The 23,490-nt window shown below is 31.4% G+C and overlaps 1 protein-coding gene across 5 annotated transcripts in view; it reads right to left on the bottom strand.

Annotated features, from left to right (window-relative positions):
- Window positions 1-7,791: 7,791 nt before the first annotated feature.
- The window catches only part of LOC128891250 (uncharacterized), a 256,897-nt gene continuing 241,198 nt past the window's right edge, over window positions 7,792-23,490 (bottom strand). For 4 of the 5 annotated variants that reach the window (XM_054150645.1, XM_054150641.1, XM_054150643.1 and 1 more), the window contains exons 7-8: window positions 18,885-19,044; window positions 7,792-8,739 (exon numbers count right to left, since the gene is read on the bottom strand). In XM_054150645.1, the coding sequence (XP_054006620.1) occupies window positions 8,495-8,739; window positions 18,885-19,044 (405 nt within the window). In that variant the 3' untranslated portion in view covers window positions 7,792-8,494. Of the gene's footprint in view, window positions 8,740-12,675; window positions 14,101-18,884; window positions 19,045-23,490 lie in introns of those variants that run through there. The other variant, XM_054150646.1, reaches the window with a different exon arrangement.

Genomic DNA, 23,490 nt, shown 5'->3' with positions numbered 1-23,490 from the left:
ATTATACGTATTCATATTCATACAGTATTTCCATGGGGAGAGTTTATACATTAGCAGTAATCAATATTGCCTCCCCCCCTCCCCACCAAAAAAGCCCCAAATCTACTAAAACTATATTTCCGTGTACATACTATACACATTAACTATTAATTCCACATAGACAATAAACATGTGTACATTGACAGCATTCAATATTGCCGCCTCTACCAAAAGCTAACCCAAACCGGAATTGAAAATTTTTTCTATCTGCGCCGCCTCCGAAAAATGTGCATTGCATTTAATATGATGTATTGAATAATTTAATCAAATTCATCAAACGACAGCGAATAACAATGAAGTTTAAATAGAAATTGTTTCACACTTTTCACTGCATTTTCCCATACTTTTAAGCAACTATATCTAGACCTAGTGCGTATTCATATAAATTAACTAGAAATTATTTCATGCTTTTCACTGCACCTTTTTCGAAATCGGTTAAATTTTTTTCCAAAAAATTATTTTATGTAACATCTTATTTTTGTATATTTAATGATATTAAACACAAACTTTTATTTTTTTACGTTGGAGTATGATTTTATAAGAATAACTCCTGTTACGTCCCAGCTCGCCTAAGACTTTTCCTTCGATGCGGAAAAAACAGATTTTAAAAATCTTGAAAATTAACGAACTTCTTTCTTACGCGTATAAACAATTGCTTGTAAAATTTAAACTATTGTACTAACGATTCTAAAGAACGATTCTAAAGAATCAGAAAGAAACAGATTTCAAAAATCTCAATGTCGAGTGCTGACCATTTTTTGAATTTTTTCAATTAATTAATTGATGAAGGTACAAACGAAACTATTGGAGGTACGATCAAGTACTAACGAAATACTATCAGTTTCTATAAAAAAAAATTAATTTTTGAAAAGTCGGGTGCCAAGTTCACATAGTTTGCAATTAAAGAGTTAAAGCTCACCTTATCTATACTTATTATAAGGTCAGGAACAAATTTGAACGAGTTTGATATCCTTGAAGCAGACAACTCGCTGCAATAAAATTGTTCACCTGAAAAATTAGCACAATATGATATAATCGTTAATAATGCAATCTCAGCGATCATAAATTATAGAAACTCCTTTATTATCGATTTCCTCGCATACAGTCTTCGTCACATTGATCGTTACAAAATTTATCGTGACGCGAGCGAACATCACATGGCGAGACAGTCCACTTATTTCGAGTAACAAAGAGATGCAAAAGGTGAAACACGAATTTAACAGCTCCGTGAAGATAAGTTTAAGTCTGCACGTGCGAACGTGCGATTTGAACATCACGAATACTTTCTGTCGTTATTACAACTACATATAAATGGCAAGTCCAAGATCGCGCAATCGCTTTTCCAGAATCCGTCAATGAACGTTGAATAACCTGAATAAATTCTCTATTTTTCTAGTTCCATGTTCTCTATACCAGAGATGGGCAAAATTTAATTGGAAAAACAAACGACGCTATACAACATTTAATTTTCAACGTTAATTCCATTAGAATATTATTCAGACTGCAATTTTTGTTCATCAAAAAAGAAATGGGTTTTTATTTATATAAATAATTTATTTTTATAAAATTATTTACTATTATTCAATAACCAGAACTTTATTCGATACTACAAATAGATTCAATAATTGTTCTGGAATAAATTATCCAACTTAGTCGAAAATATATATGAAAATAAATAATTGTTTATTTTTCACTGGTTACGCAACATCTTCAACTACATGAGTATTTTGCCAATTTCTGCTTTATAGTATTATTTTTTCTAGCTCTACTTTTTCTCATCTTTTACCTTCCGTTTTAAAAAACTACTCGTTTCATTTACATTATTTCGAAATTTTCTTAATCTTTTCAATTTCATTCTTTCGTTAATTAGATATAATTGAAAAGAGCATTGTCCTCAAGTCGAAATCTAATTAAATGCAAAGCACTACTAGTTAATACTGTTAAAATTGGACAATATTCGAAGAATTTCGAATAAATATTCAATTAAGATAATTCGTTACTCGTAAGCACTTCGATCGATTCATTGACGAATATCGAAGCGATTCGCGTACAGGCCTTGTCCAAAGACACTCACGCAGCTCGTGTGATTTGTTTCGATGAAGAGTGTCGGAATCAACAATAAAAATCAACGCGAGGTGTCGTCAAGTATTGCTTCTTTTATAAAATAATGCCAATTAATACAAACGTTCGACGCAAGAAATGCAACATTCTCTAAGAGATAATTTTAAGAAGTAATAAAAAATAGTACGGTTTGAACATTTCTTTCTATACAGTATGCAAACTAAACAAAGACTCATAGTTAACTAATATCATAATTTGAAACAATAAAATAAAATTCAACGTAGTAACGAAAATAAAGTACGAAAAGAGATTAATAATACAAGAACTTTTTACAAGAACTTTCAGAAGATTTTCATCGTCCACGTTGAAGTCACTTCTTTTAAATAAATATGCGTCAACAAAGATTCGTACGATTGTACGAAAAAGAAAGGAGAGTAGAAAATAAACAGAGTTTGACTCTTGAATGACACTGCAAGCAGTTCTTCGGAAAAAAAGGAATAAACAAAAGTAAAAATACTTTGTTTGAAAGAAAAGTATCGCGACACCACCAATAGTAACGATAAAAAAATAATTTCTAACGTAGTAAACGAGCATCGTTTCCTTCGAGACCAATGACACGAGCGACAATATCTCGCGTATTCGCAACATACATGTACATATACATATATATATTTTAGCGATTGTTTTAATATTATATATACATATATATATATAATATAAATATATATATATTTCACCGTTGAACGGCTAGCTGCCTATGCAGGGCTGGACGGATGCGACGCAATAAGTATTTCATTTATAATTTTTATCCTCGTACGAGGAAACGCTACATTAATTGTAACACGACGAACAAGTATACAGAGAGAAGGAGTAAGGGAGAGAGAAAGAGAAGAAAGATTAAAAACAAATACATAGAAGGAAATACGAGGAAAAAACTATATCACGTATCCTGCGAATTACATCATCGTGCGCAATATATTAAGTTGCTACAGAAATTCTAACAATGTTTATCGGATAGAGAGATAAACAACTGTTTACATGAAAATTTCAAATATCGATTAGAGGATAACATTGATTATTGGATACTCGTTAAGTAGAATAAAATTGAAATTCAACATTCTGGAATGAAATGCTTTACAACGAACGAATGGAACATTAAGCGTCTAATCGAATAAATGTCTTGAATAAATTATTATGCATTGGTTTTATTAGTTGTATATTACTTGAGTAAAAGTTTAACTATCCTTGATCGATACAAATACAACGTATATTACTGGACAAATGTATCCGGATTGTATTAGGTCGTACCGAAAGTTTCTTTCGCGAGTTGCACTCAATTATTTTATGTGGTCGTGTTCATATAAATAGACAATCTAATTTCATAGATATTCATGTTGTAACAATAATGGAGCAAAATGAATCGTGCACAATTCAGTAATGTAACATAAAACAAAATATTGTGCATGTATTACTTATTAATAAAGCAAAAGAAACTTTTGGGACAACCTAATATTTACAGATGTATTCAATTTTGTAACTATATTTTTGTATAAATTTATCAATCACATTTTTATTAATTATGAAAATCTACTTCTATTAAAATTTATAATATAACAAGTTTTATATTTTTATCAAAATTCATAACATTGAACACGCTATACTTTTATTACAACTTACAATACTGAACGTTATATTTTTCTATGAATTTGTCAATCAATATTATTAACATTTCTAAATCACTTCTTCGTTCCTTATACAAAGCTTTTTAATTCCTAGAACTTATTTAGTCTACCAAGGCAATTTATTTATCACTTTCTTTTATACATGTTATTGTATAGATTTATTTTTTTAGTAAATTTTGGTGTAAGATGAATTTTTATTTAGAATGTCTTCGTTAATGAGTTGTAAGATCACTTTGTCTTTCTATAATGTGAAATGCATTCCTTGTGTTATATGATACTTAACTGTAGTATTATTTATAAAGTACAAAAACCAATTAACGAAGATTGAGATTGAAGATACAAATATATTTGAAAAATCTGGCATGTAACTTAGTTCTCGGTATACGTTTCCTTTTAAAAATTTAATTCCAACTTCAGGTTTGAATTTCTGCACCAACCTAACAATTACGGGAATGTAACGAATGCAAGCTTTTGTATTTGTTTCCAGTTTCAAGTTGATGAATTTTCTCATCATTCTTTGTCTTCTGTTTCAGTCTTGACGAAATAATGGAATCATTCGTCAAACACTCGATTCAATATTCGCCAAACACGAAATATATATGACGTTCGGGTTCTTTCATAATAAATGTTAAATTACACGGAGTTTCAAAAGAGGAAGAGATGCGAGAAATCACTATAGAATTTTTCATGTTAATTTCTATTTTCAACTAGCAATTCCATTCTTTTTGTTTTAAATATATACATTTACGAAACTTTTGGATAATAAAATAACGAAATAAAACAAATGTTGCATTGTTGTTTAACGACTTCTAGAAATATTTTATTACTTTTCCAACAAATAAGAATCAAAATTTATACCCTTGGAAATAATAATAATTTACTTTGACCATAAAATAATTGAAGATTACCAGGTTATTGAAGGTTATTTGCATTCGTAAAATATTCTTTAAAAACATTAAACGACTTTGTTACGATTAAATCCTCTTTAAAAGAAATGACGGAATTAAATTTTCTCGCATCTCTTACTGTTCAGCTAGTATAATGTTTCGCACAATAATATAATTTCGCAAGTGAACAATTAGAAAGAGAGTCTTGATGGAAATACAAATTTCATTTTTTCGACTGTTTTATATTTACCGTTATTCTATGATGTATTGTTAATAACTAGGATCTTCAATAAATGTAAATAAATGTTACGTCTGAAATCACGTCAAATAAAGAGAATAGACTTTCATAAAAACTCTCTTTCCAATTCCATAGAATTCAACTTAATTAAATATTCTATATTTCCGCAACAAATATCATTCATTCCTAAATTAAATATCTGGTACACAATTAGATCTACGCTACATAGTCAAAATAGAAACATAGAATATTCCCTTAAAATCACTCGTCGAAAACGTTTTCAATCAAACGATACGTCAATTCTCGATACCAGTAACGAGATCGCGCTCGATCATTCTCGCGATATCACGCTTAAAATAGATGGTTAACGATAATCCGCTTTTGCAGTACAACATTCAATCATCCGTGAATGCAATAGCGGTAATGTGATACTAGTACATCTGTGAGCCGAACGATGTTAAACACAAAATCACGTTTTCTTGCTTCTGATCCTTATTGTTGTCAGGACGTTCGATTTAAAACGGTGCCACTCGTAGCCCAGTTTAATTAAAACCCGATTGCGCACTTGGGCTTAATTAAATCTCGTTGCTGAACGCTGTGGCACTATCGTTAACAGAAATACACTGTATTTATTTAAAAAAAATGTTCAAACATCGAATAAAAAACAAAACGATTTCGATCTATTGTTTGATATATAAAAATAACTCAAGTTATCTTTAGCCGATAAACAATGGATAAACATTTTGTATTGCGTAAATTCATCGTTCAATAAATAATGAATAAATTTAGTATATTATATATCTTTATATATTTATCCACTATATATATTTCTTCGAAGTGCCTAAATCTATTCGACGAACGATGTACATGTGTATTTACCTGTTATTCATCGTATAAAGATAACACAGGCTATTTGAGTATTCGAATAACTGATAATGGCTGTATTTGAATTTTTTTTTTTTTAATCATCTTTTTCAGCAAGAGTCAGGAAGGATTCCTATAAGAAGCAATACAAAGTTCAATATTTTTTTCCTGCAATTATATTGGGGTGTAACGTTTTAAATGTACAAAGTATACAACGGTTTTAACCGTTTAACTAACAAAATATACAAAGGTTTTAACAGTTCTATTAAAGACAAACAAAATTGGAATTGAATCGAAATTAGTTCGTAAATTAAATATTTTTATTTTTTAGAAAGCTTAAGAACTTAAATTGTAATGTCATTGAACACGACTGGCTACTTTTTGCAATCCCCAACAGCTTCATTTGATTCGAGACGTCACTATTTCATTGTTGCGCGGCAACCTTAACTATTATAAGCAACCTTATCAAGATTTTATTGCTAGCAGCGACGATACATTTAGAGGAATAAAAGAAATTTCAGAAATGTGCCATCATATCAATTGATTTCAATAATACAAGCATTAAATTCAGTTTAACAATACGACTCTGATCACATTAATTGGTTTATTCTTCAAATGCTGTGAGGAGTTCGAAGATTTTAAATTAAATAAGAAAATAAGTTTATATAGTGAAGAATTAAATATAGATTTAAAATAATAACAAATCAGATTAGGAAAATAATCGAAGACCACGATAACACTAGTTTACACCCAAAATGTACATTCAATGCCAAAATTTTTTTCTTATGTATTTTGGTCTACTAAACTCGAAAATCATAAGAAAAAAATTTTCTGCAGATAGGTTTTTCTTATATGAATTTTTTTCCTTTTTTTCTGACATATGTTCACATAGTAGGCCATATCTCGAGTTAGAAACGTCCGATTGAGTCGCGCAAGACTCAAAGGTCTTTTAAAGGTAATCGAATTTCCAACAATTGTTTTTACCATTATTTTCCAATCGGTTCAATAGTTTCAGTGTTACGAGCCAATATATATGAGACACTTTGATTTTTCGGATAAAATCAAACACGAATATTTCTTCCATCGCCATGGAAAAATAGAAATTGTCAAATTATGTCCAGTTTCTTATTGTTTACGTATAGATCGCACTTTTACGAAGAAAACAAGCTTTTGTTGAAGAAAATCTGTGGATAAATACTGGAATTAGGAACAATTGAGTAAAAGTACAAAAATTCCAATTTTACTCTGTTTTTGTATTTTTTTCCTATTTATATAAGAAACATTTATTTAATTAATTTCGATTAGAAATAATTTCGGCCTTTGTTTTGTCTTTTGTTATTCGTTGGGTTCGTTTCTCTGATGAGGAACCAAATGTAATCGAAAGGTTTCACCGAGATATAAAAACCATGGAGTAGCGCTATCAAGTATATTGGGATGAAAGAATGTTGAGCGATTACATTTGGTTCCTCATCAGAGAAACGAACCCAACGAATAACAAAAGACAAAACAAAGGCCGAAATTATTTCTAATCGAAATTAATTAAATAAATGTTTCTTATATAAATAGGAAAAAAATACAAAAACAGAGTAAAATTGGAATTTTTGTACTTTTACTCAATTCTTCCTAATTTGTAATTGACACATGCGTAGTCCCATTTTGAAGTTATCGTATGCATTTTAGATGTTTTCAAAAAATAATATCCATTTCAAAACCTGAATTAAAGATGAGTATAGCAAAACCGAATTTCAAGCATGATTATCGACATATACACTTCTTCCATTGTTCAGAAGTCGTTGTCAGTGACTTGCATCTTGACAAATCGTTTAAATATTTTGTTTTGGTCGTTTTGAATTATGTTGAAGTTATTATAATAGTCAAGAGAAAATGAACACGTCTTTCCTAATTGTGATATTCCATTCCATAATAATTGTTTAACGAAATAACGTTTAGTTTTCATATTGGAATAATATTGAGAGAAGCTTATTATTTTTCATAGTTTTAGTAGTTTCAGAAAATGGTATGTGTCATTTATGATCTTGTGTCAATAACAGTATTTCTGATAAATTAAAGAAATAGACATTCGATTCGAGAAAAATAAAAGTCTTATTACATACGAATGTTAAAGACGAAATATTTCAAACTCATTATAATATTTACCTCGACCTATAAAAGCTCTTACGAAACACAAAGATTACCGAAATAATATTAAAAGATTCGATTTAATTTAATGTACTCGAATAATAAAATAGTAAATATATCTTTTTTCGACAAAAGAATTTCTTATATGTTTAGCATAAATATCTAACCACGACATGTACAAAGTAACTGAACGAATTTCTACATTTGCAAAAATATTTTGATACTCAGCAAAGATAGTGTTCACAATGCGTCACATATTTTCCAGGGACATTTTGATAATTGTAATGACAAGAGGATCCGTTCGTAGACGATCAAGCTGGATCATCCCTGTATTCCATCAACGTTGAACACCTGCACGGGATTCGCAATTGTCGGGTATTGGTACGGGAGAAGATTCGATCGACGCGTCCATTAATTTTCGTGATCGAATAATGGTCGTCGACATTCATTCGTCTCGTGTCAGTCGAATGAATTTGTTTCGGAGCGAAACGCGACGTTCAACGATGTCCCACGAGGACGTCGCGTCGACCGCGACTCGCTTCCGCGATTCACGGAAAGATTCGTCTTGGCGAAGCGCGAGATTCCTAGACCTCGGTGGAGTGAGTTTGGATTCGCACCTTCTTCTGTGACCCATTTCTGGAAAGGGTCGGACTGTGCGCTGAGAATCCAGGATTGTGGATGCCAAGCGGTTTGGGCTTCTTCAGGGAACTTCGAAGCGGCGAAGCCGCGCTTCCCACGCTTCCGGAAGTCGCCACCGAGGCCATTGAACCGTTTCCGGCACCGCCGACGTAAGGTTTGCCGCTGGCATCGGTCATCGAGATGGCGCCGCCTGAAATCCAACAGCAGATATTTGTTTATTTTATATCCTTTTATTTTATTTCCATTGACTATTTGATACAAATATTATAACTAGACTGCAGATTTTAATGCAAATGCATGTTTTTATAAGTCTAATGTAATTATATTACTTTCCATCTTACACATATTTTAGTTAAAAGACATATTTATATACATATGCGTTACATGCGAAGTCGTTTTTTGAAGTAACATCTTGGACTTTGACGAAATCTGTAGACTTTATTGATATTTGAAAGCATCTCAAAATATTTTCGAAAATTTCGAAAATTATCGAGTTTACAACTATTAGGTTGTCCCGAAAGTTTCTTTCACGAATTGCATTCAATTATTTTATGTGGTCGTGTTTATATAAATAGACAATCTAATTTCATAGATATTCATGTTGTAACAGTAATGGAGCAAAATGAATCGTGCACAATTCAATAATGTAACATAAAACATAAAATATTGTGCATGTATTACTTATTAATAAAGCGAAAGGAACTTTTAGGACAATCTAATATTTGAAAACCTCTCCGTAAAAAGGATAAATAAAGCTATGTACTCACAGTTTTTTAAATTTTGAAAAGAGTGCGTAGTATAAGAACAAGGCATTTGTTTAAACCAATTTATTGAAAAAACAATTAAAAAATTGTTTTACAAACAATAAGGCGTTCGTATTATTAGAGAAAATTCTTTTTTTCCTATTAAGATTTCAGTCACTCTTAAATTCTAACACAGAATTCAAACACCCTCACATCACCTCCTTGCTCTTTCCGTGCTTACAATTTACGCAATTTGTCTTGGTTTTGTAGGGCTTCGCATCGTATGGATGTTTCACTTGAGTTTCCAATAGAGCTTCTGAGGAAACTCTACGTAACACTGGTACGTTAATAGAAATGGGAAGGATGCGAAATATCAACAATAAATAAATAACTAGTAGAATTTGATTTAACGAATCACACGAGTAAAAAGTATATAAGAAAAAAATAATTTAAAATATGCTTTTATTTATAAAATCCACTAAAAAGTAGAAAATAATTTTATTTCCCTAGTGGCAAATAATAAGTAGATTTTTTAATAGTTTCGGTCCATGGTTTTATTTTTAGTGGCATTAGCCTACATATACTACATATGTTAGGAGAAAAAAATTAATAAATACTTCGTTGTGCATTTTATAAATAGAAGTATATTTTATAAAGTGTTTCGTTTATACATTTTTTACGTTTGATCGTGCATGGACTTTCTATTAAATGTTTATAATCACTGTTATTGCAAAATTTCTATTCTTTGATGCAACTCGGACAGAAATTAACTGATCGAGATGAAACCATTCACATTTAATCACAGCTGATTTTATAATCTTCCCATTTGGACAAATTTATGAATTTATTAATATTTATAATAGTTGTTACTGCAAAATTCCTATTCTTTGATGTACTGCGAAAAGGAATTAACTTTGAATATTTAATTAAATTTGTCATTTAAATTTGAAATAGAAATTGAATTTTAAGCAAACAAAAAACGCTATATATTAATGGATAAAAAGGATTAGGATAAAATTCAAAGAAATTCTTTGGTAAGCTTGAAAATTACCTTGTAGCGAAAAAGGAATATTGAGGAGAGTAAAAGATTCAATAGCTATGGCCATCAAAGATTTATTTCAAAAGATGGATTAAAGCATCCTCATAATAAGAAGCTTTTGCGGTTTTAATAATTTACTATAAATTAAACTTCCAGAAGGAATCTTGAATAACCTTTTTCTTTCTTACAATAAAAGTATATATAAAATTAAAATTGAGCATCGATTTTTTCTTGACGAAGGATAATATGTTTGGAGGTTTAATCAAAATAGACGTTTTTCACGAATGAGATGTTGAATGTCTTATGGAATTATAATTCTAACTATTTCAAGTACTTCGGCTATGTGTTACATGCCTTGCACTTAAAAGAAATATTTTAATTACAGCGGGGTAGATAATTACAAGAGGGAACAGCAATGATATAATTTCAACAATTAATCTCGGAATTTTTCATTAACATGCAAGACAACTAGGATCACGTTTACAACAGCATAATATTATTCACAGCCCGATTCACGGGTCTTGTTTCTTTATGTTACTATTCAAATATATTCCTACTACTCTATTCTGTTTTTCAATAACCACGATTTCCTTTATCATTCTTGATTTTACAATTTAATTTATTATCGTTATAAGCATTCTTCACGAACCTAGCATATGTTTTTCTTCAAATTCTATCTATTTAAAAAGTGGTCTTAAACGAAGAATGTCCGCAAATTGAACAGCTCTCGACTCTTTATTTTATCGATGGTTACAGTAAATATTTATTTGATAAAAATAGTATTTAATTGTTATAACCCGTGGTGACTGTAATAAACAGAATTTACATGTATAACTTATACTTATAACTTATGCAAATTATTCAAATGAAAGAAAAATAATTCAATATTATATCGTAAAAATAGAATCACCAGATAATTTCAAATGATTAGATTAAGTTATATAAAGTCATCACATATGAAAATCATAACAGCTAGACATTTATTTCAATAATGTGAATTTATGGTGCCTTACACTTTATACACCTCTACAAACATTTTAATAATTATGTTACAATAATAAAAAACTCATGTCAATCTTTATTGCTTAAATTTCTCCAGTATTTATATTGAAATTAATGATGAAAGCAAACGTGGTAACTAGCAGTTTATAAGGAATCACTAAATAGTTTAAGCAATTCTCGGAGAAGCAGGAATTTTGACTGCCTTGGAGTAACGTTCTCAAAGGACTGTATTGACGTTCGTGCACCGTATCCCACGCGGAAATTTGTCAAGACTTCCTTTAATTGACCGTGCGACCGACGCACAGTGGTCCGAATGGGCGAAAACCTGGCCAAAATGCAATTTTTGAAGTTTCGAACACACTTTTTTCAATATTGTCCGTGTGTTGCATACATATGAGTGCATTAAATGCCGCTTGAAATTTTAAAAAATAGTAATCGGTTACTGATATGCAGAGGTTCAAAGATGACGAAATTTCATGCTCCTTGATATCGTGAAAAGTGGCGCATGTTTATTGAATCATAGAAAGTTTATCCTCAATAGATTCATATGTAAATCATTTTACGATAAAAGTAGATGTTATAAACATAAACTTTCCACAAGAACAAAGTAAAATATCTTTGGATCCACTATTTTAATTCCCTTCTCAATATGGTATAAATTTTAGTTATCTTTCGATGAATCGGAAGGAAAACAAAGATGATAGTCACCGAGTGACACGGTCTGTCAAGTTTCTTGATATAAAGTAACATGTCAGGTATGATATCCAATTGAGAAAACTTGCGCAAATTTGCTCCATTTTAAGTTATTTAAATTTAAAGTGCCAAATAGGAATATTTACAATCTGTCCAACCAGCATAACTTGTTGATATATCTGTAAAGGTTAATATATTAGTATAAAACTTAATATAAAATGAAAAAAGAAGTATGTAAAACACTAATACGTTTTTACTTAATAATGGATCCGAGATTATAATTTGTCAAAGTTTCGGTTACAAGAGGCTAGATTAATGTAACCTACTTTTGAAAGATCTACTTTTCCATTTATTTAAACGAAACTGAAGACTAAAAACAGCATTCTTTATTCTAAAATTTATGAATCTTGGTCAGCTTATCATGAAAAAGCAGTAGTGGCGTCGCATCGCTTTGCGCCATGCTTACAAGGAAAAAAAGACTGTTTACGCGGAATTAAAACAAACTTTATTATCCTTAATTTTAATTTAACATTAATTTATTATTGTTATTTCTGACAATTTATTCTAAGTATGTTGCCCTATAAACCTAGAACTCCTATTTCGTAACAAAATTCATAATAATTTCATATTTTTAGTATGCATGTCGACCATATTGGATCTGCCATTTTGAATTTTGCAATTTTGATACTAGATTCGTAATTTGCGGCCCAAATAACCCTAAAACACCAAGTTTCAGGAAGATCCGAAAACTCCTTGTAATTTTGGCCAGGTTTTTGGCCATCCGCACCACTGTGCGACGCAGCCAGTCAACACGCAGATTCTCATCATTCGAAACGTAAAGTGTTTGCGGAAGAGAAATACTTCCTCCGCGTTTCGTCGCTCGTTTCCAGTCCACTTTGCTCTTTGTTTCACGCTTCTCCATTTGAAATCCTCTTCTACGTGCATCCCGTTTTTTTTTTGCCTTTAGCATATTGACTGTCACGCGTACCACTTTATTTGATTTTCTTTTTCGACTTTCGCATACTTAAATATGCTTTGTATAAAGCCTTAATTAAGTTCCTAAAGGATGCGAATATTATACTATAGATATGCCGCGGAAAATACAGATATAAACATATAAAAAACACGAACTACTTTAAGAGAGAAATTTATATTTTGCTATTACATGTTTGCTACAATAGTACGGGTATCACTAAGACGTTGTCAGTATTGTTATTAATTTTATAATTTTATATCGTAGATTAGAAAAAAAAGAGAGAGTGAAAGATTAAGACTAGCATTCATAAAGGGGGATAGGAAAAGAGAATGCAACTCTCTACACCAAAAGCAAAAGAGTACAATTTGTAGAATAAGGAGCAAGCGAAAAGAATAGACTAGGAAATTAGGATAAAATGTAAGCATTAACTGGCATAAAAATTAAAATAACACTAGCGAGTAAATATTAAAAAAAAAATGTACAAATAAAACATACAAATAAAACAGTATTATTGTAAACCGTCAAACAACCAGCGTCGCGTAGAAAATAAGTAAATAGAGTACGCAGTTAGATATAAGGAAAGAACATTGTGAAAAGGAAATGTATTTATAACAAAATAATTTGTTACACAATAAAGAGATATAGATACATACATATGCTTTGTATATTTTGCTTTCTTTATAAAAATTTCTTTATAAAAATTTCGATTTTGGCTTATTTTAAGGGGACCAAATATTTTGGGGTTTACTTACCCTGTTGTTTTTATATCCAATAAATATAATTGAATGTACAACGTATAATCTGATATTATGGGAGTAAAACAAAATAAGCATATTTTTCGTTACTTGACCTTAACGGTTTCTCTATTGTCAACGTATTCTTTCTTCTTTACGAAACTTCCATTGTCTCTTTACTCCTTCTAACTCCTGTATATCTTCTCTATTTTCTCCCATCAACTTGACTTCCATCACACTCACATCTGAAGACATTTCTCTGGCATATTGAGTTTCCATCAGCTGCCAAGCGAAGGTCTCTCCTTCGTGTTACGCGGTAACCTTTTCTCGTGGGAGAAACCCTCAAGGGCATCCCATTGACGTCCTATCGACATTTAAGATTCATTCTCGTAGGACGAACCCTTGGCGAAAATAGAATGAAATATTCAGGAAGTTGGTATAAAGCGATTTAAAATACAAGGGGATCCGCATTTCAAACCCACGTTCTTGCAGGGATTTGCGCTTTTAAAATTACTAGAATTCTAATGCATTCCAGTGATTTCTGCAATCTATACGTATATACAGTTTTATATATCGTTTTAATACACAAATAAAGGATAATTCGTGTTTCTAGCTAAGAAGGATATATCGAATCATTGATTTTTTTAAACCTAGTTGTAAGTCTTATTTTACTGGAAATTCTGCAATTTGACAAATATATATTTTGGAAATAGTAAATAAAAGTGATAATTATAAATAATCCGTTTAACACTTTTATATGAATTAGTTAAAATTATGATTTTACTTTATGGATGTTTTTTACATTTCTTGAGGAGTATTTAAGTTGGAAGAATTCATATCTGTGATTATTTATACTTTTATCTCTTTTTTTTAGATGTGTTACACAGGTTACTTATAATTAATGCTTTTATTTATCACTTTAAGAAGTACATTTTTAAATAGTTTACATAGAAATAAATATTTTGGAATTTATTGTTTAGTGAAAACCGCAGAAAACCATCTCTACACTAATTCTATGAATCAAAATTGATTTTAACAAAATATCCACGTTTGTTGAAGTTGGTGAATACTATACCGTTCTCTATACCGTTCTGCTTTGTCAGAATGTCGTGTGTAACCTTCAACGTAACCCGTTTAACGTGGCGCTCCACCGCGAAGCCATTATTAGTAGATAAATGGATGTTTCCCTCGTTAGTCGCATAAATGACATTCCGATGAGAGAAGGCTTTTCTTTCGCGCTAAAAGCTAGAAGTTTCTCTTTATTCTAACAAAATCAGCATTTCTCTCTTCGATACTAAAAATATATATTCATAAAAGAAATCTACTAAAAAGATTGGATTGTCAAACGATGGCGAAATAAAAGTAATCTTTGATAAATTGAAAAACTTAAAAACCATAAATGTAAGTTATGTCAAAATCATGTTAACTCAAAGCTTAAATAGACAAACTCTATATATACATTGCATATAAATGTTAAGAAAATTTCGACATATTCTGTATATATATCTTTGATTAAAACAATTAATTAATCAAATTAATACTAATCAAAATTATTAGAAGTGATGTTTGTTGAATTCGAATCAATAACGTTGATTTTACATATCATAGAGGAACAATTTGTAGCCGTAAAAATAAAATGAAAAATTCATTCTTCACCCTGTTCATGGTTAACGAATAATAACAGTCTTTGTTTCTGTCTAAGATATTTTGCTTTAAACCTTCGAGTTTTATATCCTGTTCCTCAAATTTTACATTTATCTGGTGTCATAAAAAAAAAAGTCTGGTAAGTGGACTACGACTATCACCAATTAAATTAATATTAATGATCGCATTGAATATTTTACTAAAATAGAACAGTAGTTACATATACGAAAAATATAAAAGCATGAAAAAGAATAAGCAAAAAAACAGTGAAGTTAAATTCCACTAGACTTTGTTTGTATTAGGTTGTTCCAAAAATTTCTTCCGTTTTATTAAGAATTAATACATACACAATATTGTATGTTTTATGTCACATTACTGAATTGTGTACGATTCATTTCGCTTCATTACTGTTACAGCATCAATATCTAAGAAATTAGATTGTCTATTTATACAAACACTGGCACAGAAAATAATTGAATGCAATTCACGAAAGAAACTTTTGGGACAACCTAATATAATTAATCATACTAGTAAGTGCGTTCTTTGTACTCTTCCAATGTCCTTCGATTATTCCTTTCTCCTTATTTCCTTTCATAAGAAGTGCACGTCTTCAAATAACCGACGAAACAAGTTCTGTCGTAGAAATACTAAAACATCATGTCTTCTTTTAAAGAACACGCTCCAAGTTGAAATTTGAATAAGTTTTTCATCGTCCATTAGTTCGTAGCGAGTGTAGTTCCAACTTTGTTTCTCCTCTTTAATCAAATTTCATCATGGTACGTATCCTCAAGTTCCGTGACGTTAAATTGAAATGAAGTTTGAAATATGAATTAAGAAGACAAACGCACGGACACAAACCTGCATTTGATAGCGTAATCTCCGTGGCATTAAACTACGAAACTTCTGTCACAATTTAACCGATTATCTACTCTACACTCGAGACGAGAATCTACGAATTAGAATTAAATGGCAGGAAACCGAAACGTACATCATTTATGACTTACGTGTCCTTTACAGACATTATTCTACATCATTTATTCTACGATTCGCGTGTCTCTTTTCATCATATTACCGTTTGCATATTTTTCTGCTATTAAAACGATCGTAAATTTATACCATAAAAAGCTACAAGAAAGTAAAAAAATATGTGAAATCGAAATGACCTGCCAGTACATGTAGGTGTTTTCCAGTACAGTGCAATGGCGACACTCTGTAACATAATCTAAAATTCGGTGCTTTCCAACTATGCGCAGCTAAAATGCTGTGTTAAACAGTGCTGACGTTCAGACCCTAATGACAACTCATGCAAAGTGACTACTTCGCACTTTGGCGGTAAAATGAAGAAGCTAAATAGCGTATCTGCCACAAACCGAGACTGTTTGGAAATTTGCCTAGATTTCCGCGACCTGGAAGTCAAATGCTTGGCGTGGCCAGCTAAGGCATTCTCAGATCATCAAAACCCATACTTTAAAACTCTGACAGTAAAGTACACTTTCATTATTTTGCGTTTTAAAATAATTCTTATTCATCGACACCTTGACCTTGCCTTGACCACCGAAGTGTGGTCTGGGTTATGTTCAATTAGGAATCGATTCGATATCGACTGTCGGCGAATTTTAGAACCCAACATTGATTATCTTTAGAACTATGTGTTCGGATATTATTAAAGAATTCGATATCGAAAATTCCCGAGTCATGGAATTCGAGAGTAACTATTAAAAGTAAGCGTGACCTTTCCTTCTATGTTCTGAATAGTCGAAGATACCCGTTAAAAAGATTTTGTTTCCTTATTTGACAAATTAATTACTTTAAAGTAAAAAATAATTGTGATATCGACATGTATTACAATGGGCATCAGACCATTGGGAAGGTTAGGGAACAGAAAATTATTAACAAATTTTTAAAAGTATTAGTATCGATAGAAATTTAAATTGTGTACTGTATGATCCATCTTCAATTATGCAATAGTATTTGTGTAAAGCAATTTTGAAAATGTAGATGATGTAATAAGAAATGTATTTAGAAATAATGTCACTCATAACTCAGACTCAAACTTCAGAATACTTTCGTTGTATGAATTAATAAATAAGATATACAATGATTGTTCGTTCACTCCTCGTTTCATCTAAATCATTCGAATTGCAGGAATTTGTCGAAGAATTTAAACGCTTACTCTGAAATTCTAGACACGTGCTGATAGCGTTTCCTAATGTCCCGTTCTCTGTCACAAAATCTTATCTACTACATAATCTTTATTCAATGTTAAAGGAAGAGTAATCCCCACATTATACAAAGAAGTTTTCAATTTATCTAAGAAGAACAAATTTTTATTAGCGTTTATTATATTGTAATTTACGAATAAAAACTTAATAAAGTGTAAATGAAAATGGAACCTGTGCAGATAATATACACGTAGTTTTAACCATTCTTCGTGTTTTTTTTCAGAAGTATTAGGTAGACTGGAATGGAATGGAGACTAGTAATGTCGTTTCTTTTACATTAAATTCAAACAAATTTTTGATAAATTTCTATTTTTAAGCAATTATGTAATCGTCCTCGTTATCAACAGCCATCTAGTGTGCAAATTTTCAATGACCGATAAAAATCAACGAGCTGTTGAGTGATAAACAAGGATTTAAAATTGCAAAAACGACATTACTTTCCAGTCTACCTAATAAATCAGTTTAATGTAGATGACAAAAGTAGCGTTCGTAAAGAGACGCTAAATATGCGTCAGAAAAATCATCTTATAAAAGAATTTATATTATTTTCATGCTGTTTAGTTATGCGTTAAGCAATCAATTATACTGAAGTAGCTGCTATGGAGTTTCTTGTGATCTTCATATATTATATAGATCTATGTATACATAAATGTATGCATTGATGCAGTAAGCACCATGCGGTTCTTGAAATCAATACGGAGGGTCTCGCTTCGGGTTCTAAACCCAGAATATTGGGATTCTTCCCATTTTCCTTCCTTGGGCCTAGAATCCTAAGCGAGCAATTAGCAAACTTTGAAGCGTTATAGCTTGAAAACTAATGAAAATCGTGTAAATACATAAAAGGGTAATGAATTCGTTTTGAAAAGTACTATCGCGTGGTATAACAAAAAATATATAGTTCCATTTGAAAAATGAAACTTGACCATCATATCTCGCAAGTAAAGTTATAAGTTGTTACAAGTAAATACATATGTTGCGAATTACGTTGTGCTTGGTCTCATTTTTATTAGAAAAATGTCAGGAATACGATGGTAACAGTTTTACAACAAAAACGGTAATAATAAAAAAAGTTTGATCGTTGCATTAGCATTGTCTCATCGAGATATCCGATCCCGGATCACGTTACTATCCATTTATCGTAGAGAAACTTGTGCATTTAAGGAGACTGCTAAATTATACACATATATGAATATTTACAAGGTTGTCAATGATTATTTGTTTATTTCTATTAAATTTTAATAGTTCCAAGAGATGAAAGGAATTCAATACTCAATGAACTCACCGTTCGTAGGTTGATGTTCCCGGTAGCCAGGATTATTTATGGTGGCGGCATGAGGATCAGCCACAACCCTAATTTTCGTCGGGTCACCACCTCGTCGAGCATAAATACCCTCGTATACCGCGGTGACCAGCACGCCAAAGTTCAAGGCGATAGCAGCTAACTGTAACAACAAATTTTGCATCCTTCGTTTAACGGAACTGCCTCATCGGTAATTTATAGCTTTATCACGAGAACGCCCACGTTTTTACATACAATAAATTACAATGATTGAAAGTGATTCCATTTCTCTTCGCAGAATCAATTCTCTACGAGCATATGTATTAATATAAGACATTAAAGGTACAAATAGGTAATGTTTTTTCTTTTTAATTTTAAAAACATTGCCATGTACTTACTATAATCTAGAGACGCGGTAGCGTCTCGATGCCAAGTACATGAAAAATTATAAGCCACCGCGTATATTATAACGTGGCGCTACCGCGTATCTTTTACTCGTACAACAGCAATTCCAACCTAACCTGAAAATTCTTTCATTAATATCTTATCACGCCTGTAATATTTTCTAAATTTAAAGGCATTTTTCTCATGTAAACCGCATATAAGCTTTCGAATAACACCAAATTCAATAAAATCGATCTTAGCATAACATATACATCTTAAAAAATTTAATCAAGTATATTAATGGAACTAAGAACAAATCTTTCCAATCATTGAACTGCCACGTCATGTGCAAGTCTCGTAAGTACTCATTGTCAGTTACGAATAAAAGCGGAAATCGACTTAGTAATGGATTCGATTCATGAATCTCCATGGAATTTACAAAGCAGACAATTTTCCTTGCACAATACATACAGTGTGAAAAGTATTCCGAGCTGGAACGTACGATTTGTCACGAACATGAATTGAACAAATCTTTCATCGTCCTTCGCACATTTATCATGGAGTAATGTTCGAAAATCACTGAAACGAATTAAATGCAACGTTTCGTTACCATCAAGCCAGATAGTTAACGAGATTTTGACTTTGTCGAAAAGCGCTAGTAATCATAATGCGTGATGATTAATGCCGGCTCGATAAATAATATTGTTCAGGACACTCGTTGCTTAACCTCGACCATTGGTTATGTATATTTATACACGGACAAACGACATCGTTATTACGGAAAACTTTGCCGTGCATAATTGCTAGCTTTTCATTAGTAGAATACCTACAATTAACGAGAGGAGATAACAATGGGTTTAATTAAATGGCATGGAGATGAACGGTGTCCTGCAGGGGAACGCTTAAAGCAAGCAGTATTCACTAGAAGTGTAGATGTTTTTTTTTTTTTTCAGAATTACAGAATGCCCAGAAAGATACCGTACATTAATTTACTTTTTAAATGAAAGATAAGGTCTAAAGAACATAGTGCACAATAGGATACATTAACTACAGAGGGCAAAGTAAAGAATTTGTTCTAACATCTAAACACTCACATGGTAAGTAGAAAATGTTTATCTATAAATAAAAATTGTTTGAAGAAACAGTGTAAAGTATCTTCTATGACAAATCAAATGTATTAAGTTTTTCCATACGTATGCGTTTTGTAGTATTAAATAACATTAAACGTCTATCCAAAATGCAAGAGAAACATTTTCAGCTCATTTGGCATAAACTTATAACAATAAGTTTCATATCACTGAAAGGGTTGATGTTCCTGTTATTATATTTTTTCTGTTATTCTTCTTGAATAAATAATCGTATAAATAAAAAATACAGAATACAATTTAGCAAGGCTTAATTTTTAATGAAATAATTTTGAAATTTCATCGAGGACGCGTAGAAGCGGCTAACAACTAGTCTGATACGACGCGTCTGTCCATTACTCACCGTTTCCACTTGTATCAAAGTCTGTAAACATTGACGATGGTGTAGTATGTTTTGCTTCAGCTAATTCTGACTAATTAAGAGATAATAAGTTCGATGAAAAACAGACGATACCATATCGTCATTTGTGATTACGAACACCAGTGCAAGTAGAAATAATGAATAGTGAACAGACCTAGTAACCAACAAGTTGCACTCGATCGCACGTGTACTTGACGAATATTCAAAAACGATATTTAAAATACTCAAATGGATCTAGTGTTATTAACAATTATAAACAAAGACCAATTATCCAGTCTACATTGAAAAGAAATATAATTAAGTCATTCATTAAAAATACATTTAACTAGCTGTGTCCGGCGGTTTCACCCGCGTGGAATATCGACTTTTTATTTGATGTCGTTTACTCCTTCTCGCGTGTTCCTTCGTGAATCAGTAAGTGACTGTCTTTTCTTAAATTTAATAAGAATATCTTTCTTAAATTTAATTGCATATGAGCCTTTTTAGCAAATTCCTGGGCAAATGCTTCCAAAAAGAATTTTGCATTTTTCAATATTCATTTGCTTATAATTGTTAAACTAAAAAGGGGTAAACTAAACAAGCGAAAATTCCAACGGGTTATTGATGGGCAAACGTTTGCAAAAAGAAAATTTCAAATTTTTTAATATTGCGGATCCAGGTTTACGGCTTCTGTCGCTAGCCAAACAACAGCGGCGGACCAGCTGCTCCAAAAATCAATATATCGATTGGACGCTAACGTATGTATGCGTACGTCGCTCGGCCAATTTTCGTCATCTTTGTTTTAAGCATCAACTCACGCAAATCTATTCAATATTTGTTAAAAAAATTTTTTTGTCAGATTAAAGTATTAGGTTGTCCCAAAACTTTCTTTCGTTTTATTAAGAATTAATATATACACAATATTGTATGTTTTATGTTACCTTACTGAATTGTGGACGATTCGTTTTGCTTCATTACTGTTACAGCATCAATGTCTAAGAAATTAGATTGTCTATTTATATAAACACTGGCACAGAAACTAATTGAATGCAACTCACGAAAGAAACGTTTGAGACAACCTAATACTTGAAAAATCGTGAACAGTATTACATGGGACACCCTGTATATACAATCTATTTTGCTTAAATTACCTCTTTAATGAAAATTTAGAAATTTGTAAGGTGTTCTATTTTTTTGTCTCTGATTGTATCATCTAAAGCTTCCGGTATAAGCTGTATTCTTGAGATAAGGTACACCGATATTTTGCAGTTAGCTTCTTCAGAGATCAAATGATCAGTCAATATCAGTGTATTGCTTAAACCTTTAAAAAACCAGCTGCAGTGTTAGCAAAGTGTTGAAATATTATATGTAAAAGACGTGGCTTCCGGAAGTGTCTGTTTGCATAAACCATTACAAATGTAATTTTTCGTTGCTCTGGAAAGTTCAACAATCATAAATGTCTTCAACATTTCTATCAACGATACCACTAGTTTACAAAATAAAAAAAATGTACATTCAATGCCACAATTTTTTTCTTATGTATTTTGGCGTACTAAACTCAAAAATCGTAAGAAAAAGTTTTTCTATAGATAAGTTTTTTTTATATGAATTTTTGAATTCTTTTTCGATTTTTTTCTGACATACGTTCACATTTCAGGCCATATCTCGTGTTAGAAACGACTGATTGGTTCGCACAAGTCGCCATTTTAAAGGTAATCGAATTTCCAACCATTGCTTTTCACATTATTTTCCAATCGGTTCAATAGTTTAACGTTTAAACGTTTCCTATATAAATAGAAAGAAACAATAAGACACTGGACATAATTTGACAATTTCTATTTTTCCATGGCGATGGAAGAAATATTCGTGTTCTATTTTAGCCGAAAAAATCAATGTTTCTCATACATATTGGCTCGTAACACTTAAACTATTGAACCGATTGGAAAATAATGTGAAAAGCAATGGTTGGAAATTTGATTACCTTTAAAATGGCTTCTTGCGCGACTCAATTGGACGTTTCTAACTCGAGATATGACCTAAAATGAGAAGGTATATCAGAAAAAAATCAAAAAAAATTCAAAAATTCATATAAAAGAAACCTATGCGTAGAAAAACTTTTTCTTGCGATTTTCGAGTTTAGTACGCCAAAATACATAAGAAAAAAATTGTGGCATTGAATGTACATTTTGGCTGTAAACTAGTGTACCTAACAGAGCAAGGGGAATTTGAGTGTTTCCATTTAGAATTAATGAATTGTAATATTATTGTTTTAAACACAGTACGACGTAACACAGTGGTATTGTGTTGAAATTACGTAAGCACGAAGCAATCTCATTGTTCACAATCGTTTGTTTCAAGGGGATTCTATTCCCTGTTTTCACAACTACACTAAATTGACGTTGCGTCTCCTTGCGAAATATGCTCGATCGTTGAGGAAACGGAAGAGGGAAAGGTACATAAAAGGTCGAAGTAGAAGAGGTACTTGATTAAGACGCACGATACACTGGGGACGTATCGTTTCACCGCAACAATTAATTCGCTGTTGCTTTTACTCCTCCGTCATGTCCGCCATGTCTGATTGACGAGAAATGGGATAAGAGGGACCGAAATAGGGAAAGTCAAATAAACACCCCGGTGACAAGTTAATTAATAACGTCGTTTCCAAGTCCCCTTTGTTGATGGCCTTTTTATATTGGAAACCAAATGAATTCGTGTTCAGTATACCGTACAAAATATTTAA

The sequence above is a fragment of the Hylaeus anthracinus genome, unplaced genomic scaffold (genome assembly GCF_026225885.1).
Source record: "Hylaeus anthracinus isolate JK02 unplaced genomic scaffold, UHH_iyHylAnth1.0_haploid 12001, whole genome shotgun sequence".
Taxonomy (NCBI): domain Eukaryota; kingdom Metazoa; phylum Arthropoda; class Insecta; order Hymenoptera; family Colletidae; genus Hylaeus; species Hylaeus anthracinus.
Note: the sequence above shows the minus strand (reverse complement) of the source record. Positions and strands in the feature narration are given on the sequence as shown.